The sequence below is a fragment of the Mustelus asterias genome, chromosome 3, assembly GCF_964213995.1.
Source record: "Mustelus asterias chromosome 3, sMusAst1.hap1.1, whole genome shotgun sequence".
NCBI classification, from domain to species: domain Eukaryota; kingdom Metazoa; phylum Chordata; class Chondrichthyes; order Carcharhiniformes; family Triakidae; genus Mustelus; species Mustelus asterias.
In genome coordinates this window covers 44,435,275-44,449,063 of record NC_135803.1, presented here as the reverse complement: position 1 = coordinate 44,449,063, position 13,789 = coordinate 44,435,275, and the positions used below count along the sequence as shown (strand labels likewise).

At 43.0% G+C, this 13,789-nt stretch overlaps 1 protein-coding gene across 1 annotated transcript in view; it reads right to left on the bottom strand.

The window, feature by feature from the left end:
- Positions 1–13,789, bottom strand: part of LOC144491803 (spermatogenesis-associated protein 16-like) — a 136,217-nt gene that overhangs the window by 75,964 nt on the left and 46,464 nt on the right. The window contains exon 7 of the mRNA XM_078210099.1: positions 9,788–9,935. Coding sequence (XP_078066225.1) covers positions 9,788–9,935 — 148 coding nt within the window. The remainder of the gene's footprint in view (positions 1–9,787; positions 9,936–13,789) is intronic.

Genomic DNA, 13,789 nt, shown 5'->3' with positions numbered 1-13,789 from the left:
GCGCCAACCGGGACAACAGTTCTCACACGAGCGCCAACCGGGACAACAGTTCTCACACGAGCGCCAACCGGGACAACAGTTCTCACACGAGCGCCAACCGGGACAACAGTTCTCACACGAGCGCCAACCGGGACAACAGTTCTCACACGAGCGCCAACCGGGACAACAGTTCTCACACGAGCGCCAACCGGGACAACAGTTCTCACACGAGCGCCAACCGGGACAACAGTTCTCACACGAGCGCCAACCGGGACAACAGTTCTCACACGAGCGCCAACCGGGACAACAGTTCTCACACGAGCGCCAACCGGGACAACAGTTCTCACACGAGCGCCAACCGGGACAACAGTTCTCACACGAGCGCCAACCGGGACAACAGTTCTCACACGAGCGCCAACCGGGACAACAGTTCTCACACGAGCGCCAACCGGGACAACAGTTCTCACACGAGCGCCAGCCGGGACAACAGTTCTCACACGAGCGCCAACCGGGACAACAGTTCTCACACGAGCGCCAACCGGGACAACAGTTCTCACACGAGCGCCAACCGGGACAACAGTTCTCACACGAGCGCCAACCGGGACAACAGTTCTCACACGAGCGCCAACCGGGACAACAGTTCTCACACGAGCGCCAACCGGGACAACAGTTCTCACACGAGCGCCAACCGGGACAACAGTTCTCACACGAGCGCCAACCGGGACAACAGTTCTCACACGAGCGCCAACCGGGACAACAGTTCTCACACGAGCGCCAACCGGGACAACAGTTCTCACACGAGCGCCAACCGGGACAACAGTTCTCACACGAGCGCCAACCGGGACAACAGTTCTCACACGAGCGCCAACCGGGACAACAGTTCTCACACGAGCGCCAACCGGGACAACAGTTCTCACACGAGCGCCAACCGGGACAACAGTTCTACAGACCCTTCCTATTGTTTGCTTTATGAATGACTCAGGTGACGAGTTCCTTCTGGGCAGGCTATTGCCTGTTACTAAGGGAACTCGTATTTAACGGGCCTCACAGGGAGTTCAATTAGAGATCCCCATGGAACTCATGGGGGTTATCACAGAATTATAATACCCAATTTCTGCAGCAGTCAAATCATTTAGTGCTTAATTGTAGTGTTCAAAGACAACCATACTGGCCTTTTCAGCTTGTTGAGGTTGCACATTCTTTGGAACTCAATCAATCTATTAGCGACTTTATGAAGTCAACTGTGTTAGATTGACAAAGCCAGTATTCTTTGCATAGCTCCTGCCTCTTCAAACATGAGATTTCAGTACTATGTCATTCCTAGTCACAACTTTAATTGGTAAGGATGCATATGCCCCATCTTTGCAACCTCGGGACAACTATTTGGCTCAAGTCTCCGTGTGGTGAGCAACTTAGATCTACAAAAAGTGAAACTGCACCAAACAGGCATATGCAATCATTAAAGAACATATGTTTTCTAGAATACCAGCACTTCTATATGAATGCAATCAATCATAACTTGGCAAAAATACTAAGACAATAGGCTAAGTTTCCTTTCACGAGAAATATATACCCGGGGTTTCCACAAGCCCATGAGAGGCTCAAAAAGATAGGTAAGGGATTGAGTGACTATACTACCAGACTGGCAACTCAGATTTTGAGTTTAAATCCCTCAACTTTAAGTTAAGACACTAAATTTTTGAAAATCTGATATTTTGTTGTCTTGCACCAGGAAATATGCATGACTGTCATAAAAACCCAAGTAGTTCATTAATGTTCTTTCCAGCCCTGTCTTGCCAACATGTTTCCCCTGTTTCATGCTGTGTGATTGACATTTAATGTCATGAGATACTTAGCAATGGCCAATAAATAATACTACCCAAGAATAAATGTAAAAAAAAGCATTTTCCTTCAGCAGTTCTCATTTGATAGACAGCCTGATTCTCAGCAATCCATCTGCTTCTGAGCAGTTTATTGCTGTTGCAAGTGAGGAAAGCAGTATTGCTGCAGCATCATTCTAAAAGGTTGCATTTGTTTTATCTACTGATAAAAAACATTTTCTGCAAATGGCACATTTTGGATAGCTGAATATGGGGATAATTTTCAACCTCTCCATGTTACAAATTAGTATATTATAGGATTTATTTTAGTCTTGATATTGCAAATTTTAAATGTGGGGTAAATGGAAAAATGGCACGGAAATGGAATAAGGGCTGGCAGACAGGTATGGGGTACTCCATAGAACAGAATCCCTTTGGTGCAAAAGGAGGCCTTTCAGCCCATCAAGTTTGCACCAACTTTCTGAAAGAGCATCTTACCCAGCCCCCCATCTGCACGCACTTACCACGGCTAATACACCTAACTGACACATCATTCGCCGCATGCCCAATCCACCTAACCTGGACATCTTTGGACTGTGGGAGGAAACTGGAGAACCCAGAGGAACCCTCACAGACATGGGGAGAACATGCAAAATCCACAGACCGTCACTGAAGGCTGCACTCAAACCTGGCTCCCTGGTGCTGTGAGGCAGCAGTGCTAACTACTATGCCACTGTGCCGCTGCATTGACAGATCAAAGGGAGGCCCTGTTATGATGGGGAAGCCATAATTCGAGATGCTAAAAGTTAAACAATGGAAGCTTTGTTAACTATATCGATAAACTATAAATCTAGATCCAGGAGCCATTCTTTAAAAATAAGGGGTCACTCATTTAAGACATGAGGAAAAATGTTTTCTCTCAGAGAGCTGACACTTTGAAATTATCTTCCTCAAAAGGTGGTTAAGGCAGAGATTTGAATATCTTTTAGGTTGATGTAGATAGATAAGCAAAGGGTGAAAGATTATTGAGGGTAGGCAGGAATGTGAAGACGAGATCAAAATTAGATCAGCCATGATCTTCTGAATGGTGGAGCAGGCTCAAGGAGCCCAGTGGCCTACTCCTGCTCCTAATTTGTATGTTTGTATGGTCTGCCTGTAAGGGATCTCAGAAGGGGATTTGATGTGAAGGTGTAAACCATGGGCTGAGGGGTCGGGTGGGAAGGTCAAAGTATTTAAGTAATTTCTCCAGATGGAGAGGTTTGAAGGCAATAGTAAATAATGGGAGGTTTAAAGTATTCATATACTTTACAGATCAAAGGAAAAATTTAAAGTTAAAGATAATTTACTTTCTATCTGGAGACAGGCCAATCTGTGTCTCATTGCCATGGAGTTGGTTGAGGAAGGATTTGGCAGTTGGGGCTGGCAGCAGCTTAGCGAAGGCAGGAGGAATTTACCTGGAGCTGTGGATAAGAGTAACAGAAACCAGGCATTTTTTGTGGGATGCTATGTAGGGATTGCGAGTGGGGCCCATATTCAGAAGGAAAAGACTGTTTTATGAAAACTTAGATCTGCCTAGTAAAACTAGTGGAAGAGGTCAGCAATGGAATCCACAGAGAGAGTGAGTTCTGGAAATCTAAGTGCCAGACTAGGAAATTAATGAGAATCAAAATGTATCTCTGGGAGCTGAGACACACTTTGGTTTGGTTCCAGGGGAATCTAGTACACACTCAAGAAACTGTGACATTGAAATGGTAGAATAGAGAATGGTAGAATTCTTGGTTGAAACTGAAAGTAGACTATATAGAGTGGAATTTAGATAAGTGTTTATGAGATACAGTGTTGACAGTGCTTATTCTTTTACTTTTGTCTGTAAACATTTTCCTTTAAAACATTAAATTTTGTTGTGCGGTCTTCTCAGTTACTAACTGGAAATTGATTTTTTAAAAAAGTTATTGGTCTCTATTGAGATTGTAACATCTGCATTGACAGTAACCTGGAAGAATAAATCTGCCAATCTTTATAGAAGCTGCCTGATTTTTTGAAAACCTGCCTGATTTTCATTCCATAAATTTCTTAATTTCTAAATAATTTACAAGTCTATTCACTTATGAGTTTTTGCTTTGTAAACCAGAAAAATACATTGGTTGAAATGTGATCATTGGTAAGCATCATTTTCAACACTGAATTGATTATTAAAAATTCATTCATGGGATATGGAAGTCACTGGCTAGGCCCACCCATAATTGGCCTTGAGATAGTGGTGGTGAGCTGCCATCTTGAATTGCTGCAGTCCAGGTGGTGGTAACACGACAGTGTTGCAAGTGAAATTCAAGATTTTGATCTAGCAACAGTGAAGGAACAGCAATGTATTTCCAAGACAGGATGGTGAGTGGCTTGGAGGGGAACTTCCCAGTGGTGATGTCCCTATGTCACTGCTGTCCTTGTCCTTCTAGATGGTAACAGTCATGGGTTTGGAAGATGCTGTCAAAGGAGCCTTGGTGAGTTTGTGCAGTGCACCTTGTAGATGGTACACACTACTACCACTGTGTGTTGGTGGTAGAGGGAGTGAATATTTGTGGATGGGGTGCTAATCAATTGGGTTGCTTTGTCCTGGCTGGTGTCAAACTTCTTTAGTGTTGTTGGAGCTGCATTCATCCAGTCAAATGGTGAGTATTCCATCACACTCCTGACTTGTGCCTTCTAGATGGTGGACAGGTCTAAGGAGTCAGGAGGTGAGTTAATCATTGCAGTATTCTGACCTGCTCTTTTAGTCATAGTATTTATAAAGTTAGTTTAGCTTCTGGTCAATGGTAACCCCCAGGGTGTTGATAGTAGCGGTTCAGCAATGGTAATGCCATTGAATGTTAAGGAGTGGTGGTTAGACTCTCTCTTATTGAAGATGGTCATTGCCTGGCACTTGCATGCTGCTAATGTTACTTGCCACTTGTCAGCCTAAACCTGTATATTGTCCAGATATTTCTGCATCTGCACATGGATAACTCCAATATCTGTGCAATCGTAAATGGTGCTCAACATTGCACAATCATCTCTGAATCTCAGAACATCCTCATTCCTGACCTTGTGATGGAAGGAAGGTCACTGATGAAGCATGATTAGGCCCAGGACACTACCCTGAGGAACTCAACTGATGCTGTAATATTTCAGTATTACAAATGTGACCGCTCCCAAATGAAGAGCAAAAGCACTGAATTATGTTTCAGATTTGCTTTGTGATCACTCGGACCTGGTAGCCTGGTATAATTCAGGTTTGAGTTTAAAAATCTAATTAGACATTCTTAAGATAAAATAAATCTCTTATCAGTTGAGATAGTGATACCACAACTTAAATCTGTTTAACATTTGAGAAGACTGTCGGTTCAAGAAAATGCATTATCTAAACTGAAATTAATATATAGTACTTAGTGAATATTGCACTGTTGGAGGTGCTGTCATTTTAATGGGATATTAAACTGAGATACCATCCCTTATTCAAGAGAATGTTGTAAAATCATGAACACTATTTGAAGATGAATATTCATCTCTCAACCAACACCATCAAAATTAAACTAATAATTTGTGACTTGCGGGATTTTGCTCTGCACATCATTGTTGCTTTTCTCTCAGAACACTTGCTGCACTTCAAATTAATAGATCAGAGAATCATAGAAACCCTACAGTGCAGAAGGAGGCCATTTGGCCCATCAAGTCTGCACCGACAACAATCCCACCCCAGGCCCTATCCCCACACATTTACCCCACTAATCCCTCTGACCTATATATCCCGGGACACTATGGGCATTTTAGCATAGCCAGTCAACCTAACCCGCACATCTTTGGACTGTGGGAGGAAACCGGAGCATCTGGAGGAAACCCACGCAGACATGGGTAGAATGTGCAAACTTCACAAAGACAGTGACCCAAGTCAGGAATCGAACCCAGGTCCCTGGAGCTGTGAGGCAGCAGTGCTAACCACTATGCCACCGTGCCGCCCCTAATATAATGTTTAATACAAACAGGAGATATAATGCAGAAAGAAAGGAGTGCATTTATGTCATAGCCTACAATAATCTCTCAAAATCCTCTCAAAGGCCAGAAAGTTTCTTCTGCACCATCATTGTAACTTCAGTAGATGTATAGTGAAAATCCTGTTTAAACAAGGTTAGGATAGTGAAGTGGAAACAGTGTCAAGGAAATCTGTGGTCATGGAGTTTCACATACAATGAAATCATTTGGAGGACAGTGATTGTTATTGTAGGTAATTGTAGTTGGCAAATTTGCTCACACCAAAACACAGCACATAAATAACAATGAGATAAACAACGAGTGAAACTGTATTTTGATGATGTTGGTTGAAAGAGCAATATTTGGTCAAAAAACTGGGCCACATCTTTGCTTTGAATAGTGCTATGTGATTAGCATTCAGATGAATCACTAGAACAGAATGACCAATAGAACAGGAAGGCTAGGACAGAGGTGAGTAATCTAATGCACAAAGTTCCTGGATGGGACAATTAGCCATCTACACTGTATTCTTGTGGTAGTCAAGTTCAGTACTGCCTTCCATTTTCAAGTCACATGGTTATTTCATGTTCCAACAAGTCACATTGCAGTAGTTAGCTGCTATTTTTATCTACCCATCGTTAAGGATTTTTTTCCTCAATGCAAATCTACATAATTTTGATTACAACTAGCAGAAGCGGAAGAAACTAGTGTTACCATAACTGGCATACACAGGTACAGGTTATCACAGACTTCATACAGGTATCCATAATCCATCTCTCACGAATTCTATGGCATATATAAATATAAAGGGCTATTACTCCATTAAAGTGTAAACAGTACACATCACCTGCCCAAAATTATCAAGGTCACAACATGATTACAGCACAGAAGGCGGCCACTCCAGTTTTCATATCTGTACTGGCTCTCCAAAGGAGCAATTCACCTCGTGTCACTCCCTTATCTTCTCACTGTAACCCTGGATATTCTTCCTTTCATTCTAATAATCTAATTCCCTCTTGAATGCCTCAATTGAACCTGCCTCCACCACATTTTCAGGCAGTGAATTCCAGATCCTAACTACCTTCTGAGGTTTTTCCTCATGTCGCATTGCCTCTCTTGCTAATCATCTTAAATCTGTGCTCTCTTGTTCTCTATGCTTTCACCAATGAGAACACTTACTCCTTATATACTTTGTTCAGAGCTCTCATGTTTTTGAATACTTCTACCGAATTTCTTCACAACCTTCTCTTCTCCAAGGAAATCAGTTCAATTTCTCCAATTCTTCTACATAACTAAAGCTTCTCACCTGACACCATTCTTGTGAATATTTTCCACATTAATGCCTTCCCATTCTTCCTGGTGTGTCACCAGATCTGGATACAGTACTCTGAGGCATTTAACATAACTTTGACAAACGGCATCTGGACTCGAAACGTCAGCTCTTCTCTCTCTTTACAGATGCTGCCAGACCTGCTGAGATTTTCCAGCATTTTCTCTTTTGGTAACATAACTTCCTCGTTTTTGTACACTACGGAAGGATTTCTCTCTTCCATTTTTGAGGGATGTGAACAACAGAATGGGTGGAGAAGAGCATGGGAGTCACAAAATGGCTTTTACACTGGCGGGATTTCCCTGATCAATTGTCCGCTCTCCCTGTCAATGTGCAACGGAAATCTCAATTTTAAAAGTTGGGATCTCCATTTGCATCAATTTAAATATTATCAGGCCTTTGCATCTGATTAAATTGTCCATTTGTGTCGACATGACAGCACACCTGAATCATGACAGGTCCCCCATGACGTGCAGCCGGTGAACTGAACCCGCCATAGGTGCACAGGTGAGTAGAACCCCCCGGGGAGAGAGGGTCATGCCTAGGCAGTATTGTGGCAGAGTCCCTTGGGCACTCCTGTCAGAGCCAGGGTGGGGTAATTCTTGGAGGAGGTGTTGGGGGGTTGTACGGGGAAGGTGCCAGGGGGAGTTCTGTGGGGCTCAGGGATGTGGGAGGCATCTGTGGTGGGGTGCCTTGATCTTTTAAAAACCCAAGTTGCTAGCAGGATGGATTCTGCCAGTGTGCCATCTCTTCATTTTTTATTTGTCAATGAGTTTAAAAATATGGGGGGGGAAATGGCAATGTCGCTGACAGGCTGCCCCCCACCGTTTTTCCCGTCCGAGATGACACTTCGACAAAAAAACTGAAAGATTCCACCCTCAGCCTCTATTAATAAAGCCTAGGATGATGTATGCTTTATTAACCATTCTCTCAACCTGCCCTGCCTGCTTCAATAATTTATAAACAGTTCACAGCATTTCAAAGGTTTGTAGTAGCTGCATATTTTGAAATCATGTCAGGCACCAAAGTCTAGGCCATCAACGTGTGTGAGGAAGAGCAGAGGTCCTAACACCGACCATCAATAATTATGCATGTCAATTCATTGTTTCAGGGAGTATAGGTCATACTTACTGAAATAAAGAAATCACACACAGCTCTTTGAAAGAGAAATATAACTGCATCGCAGCTAAGAGTATACAATTAGGATATTATAAAGGCTTTGATGTTCTCAGACTTGTTCCATTATCAGATTAATTTTATCATAATGAAATAAATTATGTTAAAAAATCACTATTATTATTTATGGCTAACGACGAAGGTCGGTATTCTCCAAACCAGTCTGCGATAGGTTTGGTGGTGGGCAGGCAGACACAGTGAATCCGGCAGGAGCCAAAAATCAGAAACCCACAGGCATAAAATCGCATTGCAGTTATCCAAATAGTGAGTTAATGGCGTGTCACTCTTCTCGCTGGCAGGTCGCACAAACATCACTTGCATCACATTCAAACAGCTGCCCACCGGCATCCCGTCAGGCCTTTCAATCTTGTGTCACGCCAGCAGGAATTTACATTGGCATCAAACCCGATTGCTAATGAGTGGAATGTACAAGGTGGTCCTCCATCTGGCAGAGACTTCAGTGTGGGTGTAACAACATTTTGCCATAGAGTTGCATTGTTCCTAATGCATGGTGGTTGACCACCCTGCCAGGGAGATCAGTTCCTGCCCTCCATCTCTATGTCAAGCTGGTTTTCATGGACAGCACCGTGCTGCTGGACCCATGGACTCTCCTGTGTCATCGGGTTGGATCAGTATTTGTCTGGGATTGGGGGAGTGCAGGAATCTCCTTGCCCCTGGTACCACACAGCAGTCTTTATCTGGACAGGACTGTGCTACAGGATCCATGCTGCCACTGCAACAAAGGTCTGAAGTTGAACCGGGGGTTTGAGTGTGAGATGAGGCTGGGGATGAGGGGTTTGTGGCCTAATGAAGACAAGAGGGGCAATGTGGAAGGAGGGCTATGCAGAGAGGGGATGGAAGTGTGAAAGCTCACGATGGCATGCAGAGGCGCAAGGAGGTGGATGAAGAAGATGAAGGATGGTAGGCAAAGTAAAGAACGAGAGGGGGGAAGCTGTTCGTCGACAAGGCTACACAAATAGCTCACAAACAAGGAGGTTAAAGAAATACCACATAGTTTACTGGATCAGGATGGATGAAGATTCCAGATGCGGTGGATTGAGGTCCAAGTAGGACATGGGTGCCTCGTGGGTGATGGACTGGGGGGAAGATTTCTTCTTGAGGCTGCTAGCCTTTTCCCTCTGGGTTGCTGACATCCTGCATGGTCTGGTGAAGACATGTGGGCTGGAGAGTGTGATCTTATTGTGATGGACTAGTATTTAAATGTGGAGCTGGGACCTTCAAACCCATCAGCTGAGGGAGGGCAGGCGAATCAGATACTGGCCTGCCTGGAGAGTCAAAAGGAACCCATTTGTTCATAATTAATGAGCTTCCAAGTGCAGAATCTGGTGCGGGATCCTGCTATTCTGGTCAACAGTATAGGTGCTGCGAGGGCTGCCCACCAAAGCATTTAGTCTCAAAATGGGAGAATTCCACCCATGTTTATCAAATGGTACAATGAACATATAATATAATTAATTACCTGCATATAAGTAATTGGCATAAGCAGGGTGCTTTTTCCTGAAAACGTCTTTTATTTTCTCTATTTGTGCAGCAGTTGGTTTCACTGCAAATGGCGTGTACATAACCGAAAATGTTTCAGCTTGAGTGATGCCCTCTTCCAGCATTGCCTAGTTTCATAAAAAAGAAAGGATATGTAAAATACTAACTTGCAAAAATCAAATTAATCATATACAACAGAAATACATTTCCAAAGCACCGCAGGCATTTCAGAATACTCTGCAGGATAGTGGAGAAAGATAGGATTTTAAACAGGTAGATTCAAGACGAAGTAAAGATAAGGAAAAAATGATAATGGAAGAAAATCCCACAGAGGGTTGTAAGTGGACTTACGTGGGTTGAAACAAAATTCTAAACATTGGCCAGGATTCTCCGACCTCATTTGCTCCACCAGCACTGCCAATAAGAACATAGTATTTGGTGCTCTGCAAAAACTCCATTTACTGCTGCAGGACTGGAGAATCCCAGCCACGGACGAGGTTGGAGAATTCTGGCCAGCAAGTTTTAGACAATGGGAGCACAGTGGCTGAAGGAGCAGGGAGCAAATAAAAGGCCACTATCTGAAAAATAGCAGGTTCATGCAGGGACATATAACTGGAGAAAATTAATGGTGTAAGGTGGGGCCCGGGCATGAATAGAGTCAAAGTATTTGGGAAGATTACCTCTGTAGCTTATTGAGGGTGGGATTATGAGATCTTGGGAGAGAATGCAAATCATGATATTTTGAAAGAATTACAGTTTGTGAAGGGTAAAAGCAAGGAGAGCTAGAAAGAGGACAATTTTTTAAAAAAGTTTATTTATTCGTCACATGTAAAGCTTACAATAACACTACAATGAAGTCACTGTGAAATTCCCCTACAATTTACAACTATCAGAGGGGAGATAGTAACATAATGGCAATGTTACTGGACCAGTAAATGCCCCAGAGACATGGGGGGCGATTCTCCCCTCCGAACGTGCTAATTGGCGTGCGCCAATTCACGGGATTCGCGCATGCGTTCCTGGCACGCGTGCATCTCAGCGACGGAGATCCGGCACGGTCAGGACCACGCTGGAAACCAGTGGGAGCAGCAGGTAAGTTATTTAAATTTTATTTGAATGTAATTTAAATGTAATTATCGGGCCCGGGACCGAATTCTCCGGCCCAATAGCATCTCCCACCCCGCCAGTACAGTTCCCCTCCAGTGGGGTATAGAGTAGCTCTCCACTTTCGGGGAACTAGCAGGAGTTGTGAGGGGAGGGGGCTAGTGATTGGGCACTTTGGGACGGGGGGAGGTGGAGGCTGGCCCAGGAATGGATGGAGGGCCACGATCGGGCTGTGGGGGGGGGGTGGCTGGAGGGTTAGCACTGTTGGGGTCTCGGGCTGGCCAGTGATTGAGCTGGTCAGCAAAGCGCAGGCTGATAGTTCGGGGACATTGCGCATGTGCAGAGACCCGGAACTGTCAGCCTCCGGCCTGAGCAGGCCCCGCCCCCTGAGCTTTTAATGATATTCACAATTGTGACCTCTGCATTGCACAGAGTGTGGGAGATTCGAGTCTGAACTACAGAACAAACAATTGTGATTTACACCAGTTTTCCCACAAATTCAGCACTTAGAACTTTTTTGGGAAAATCGCCCCCATAGTTTCAAATCCAACCATTGGAGCTGATGGAATTTAAATTTAAATTATGTAATAAGGAAAGGTTCAACAGGTTAGGTCTGTAGCTATTGGAATTTAGTAAAATGAGAGGTGATCTTATTGAAACATATAAGATCCTGAGGGGAATTGACAGGGTGGATGCGGAAAGGATGCTTTGACTTGTAGGAGAGACTAGAACTAGGGAACATAGCTTCAAAATAAGACAGAGATAAGGGGCGGGATTTTTCTAGCGGAAAATCCTGCCCGAGGTCAATGGAGCTTTGTATGGTCTACCCCCGCCCGCTATGACTTCCTGTGGTGGGCGCGACAGGAAAATTTTGCCCAAGAAGAAATTTCTTCTCTCAGAGCATTGGTAGCCCTTGAAATTCTCCATCCCAGAGAGCAGTGGAGGCAGGGTCATTGAATATTTTTAAGGCTGAGTTAGATAGGTTCTTGACTGACAAGGGAGTCAAAGGGGATATGGAGTAGAGGGGACAGTACAGACCACAATCATAGCAGCCATGTTCTTATCGAATGGCAGAGCAGGCTTGAGGGACCAAATGGCCTACTCCTGCTCCTACTTCCATGTATGTTCATATTAAAAACCCATAATTATCCTCATAGCTATTATCTATGTTTATTTCATACATCAAAAAAATAAAATTTTGTAAGTATTCTTATGGGCATGTAATCTTAACCAATTTCCTTGGTCAGGTGATCCTCTTAGCACAGGAACACAGCACTGTCTCAAACTCATATCTATATCAATGCCGATTTTTTTCAATACTTGGACTGGAGCATTTAATTACCTTAGATTACTGTCACACTTAAACACTATTATTTACAAAGTTAACAAAATAATAGCATTTTTCAATTTGCATAACATTTAATGTGGCTAGCTGCAATTCTGGCTAATCAAGTATGTAATGATAAATTTAGATGTTTTATTTGTGCTACTCTTGCCCTTATTTGGGCTGATTCTTAAAAGAGGCCAGGAAGGACCACATGACCCTGATCAGCAGAAGTTCTTAATTTAAAGGAAATATAGATAATGGCATTATCATTACTTGGAGCAAAAAGACTTGATAGTGCTCATCTGCTTCTTCAGAAATTTTGGATTTATACAAGTGTATTTTGAAGTTCCAAGGATTCTGCTAAGAGCTCATTTTATTCTCTCACAGTATTTTCATTCCCCTATATTCTAGTTAAACCTGGGGATATTATAATTATTTAAGATTAATGGTCAATTGGTTCAAATGGTTTATATCTTAGTGAAGCAAAATTTACTTAGTATAACCTAACCAGTTAAGTGTTAGTTTTCTTATAATTTTGTTTCCATACAATTGACTTATAAGTATGGTTTCATTTTGATCTTTTGTTGTAATGATAAAACATGATAAATATCCATAATATCTATAAAAATTGTTTTCATGTCAATCAAATTGGCAAAGATAGCCTGGAAGATGAGTTCATAGAATGTATTTGGAAGAGTTCCTTAAAATACTAAGTAGTGGAACCCACCAGGGAACAGACTAGTTTATACCTGGTAATGTTAATGAGAATTGATTAATTAATGATCTCATGGTAAGCGATCCACTAGAGGCTGACTTCACCAGAAATCCAGCTCTCATAAAATTGCGAGAGTTGAGAAATCGGGCATGATTCTGATTTCTTGGCTCTTGTGCGATTTTACCAGCTAGCTCCACCCACCTATGGGCAGGGTGAGCTGGTAAAATTCCTCCCATAAGGTTCTGAGGGAGATTGACAGAGTAGAAGCTGAGAAAATGTTTCTTTTCATTTGTCTTAAATGACTCCTTATTCTGAAACTGTGGGAGAATCTAGAATTGGAGGGCAGAGTTTCAGAATAAGGGGTTATTTAAGACAGAAATGAGGAGGCATTTGTTCATTCAAAGCGTCAGAAATCAAGGATTATGGGTGACATGAAGGAAAGTAGGGTTGAGCCATAACAAAATCAACAATCATATTGAATTGCAAAACAGGCTCAAGAGGTGAAACAGACTAGTCCCACTCCTGTCTTTTTTGAAACATAGTTCAATAAATGGATAAATAAATGGAACCCAGAAATAGTGCTGACTGTACAGGAAAATATCTGTCCTTTAATGGCCCCATGAGGACTTCAATTGGTTGCATTACATGAAGGCTATCTACAAACATTGGTACCATGGACTTAATTGAGGCAGGAGTGGGAAGGCAGCAGGGTCCCTAGCTGCCACCCTCTCACGTGATTAAATGCCCCTTTACCATCAATCTTGTCATGGGGAGGGCAGTAAATTCCATCTATGTTCCTACAGGCTGCAGGAGCCAGTTTAGGAAGTTTCCTAGCA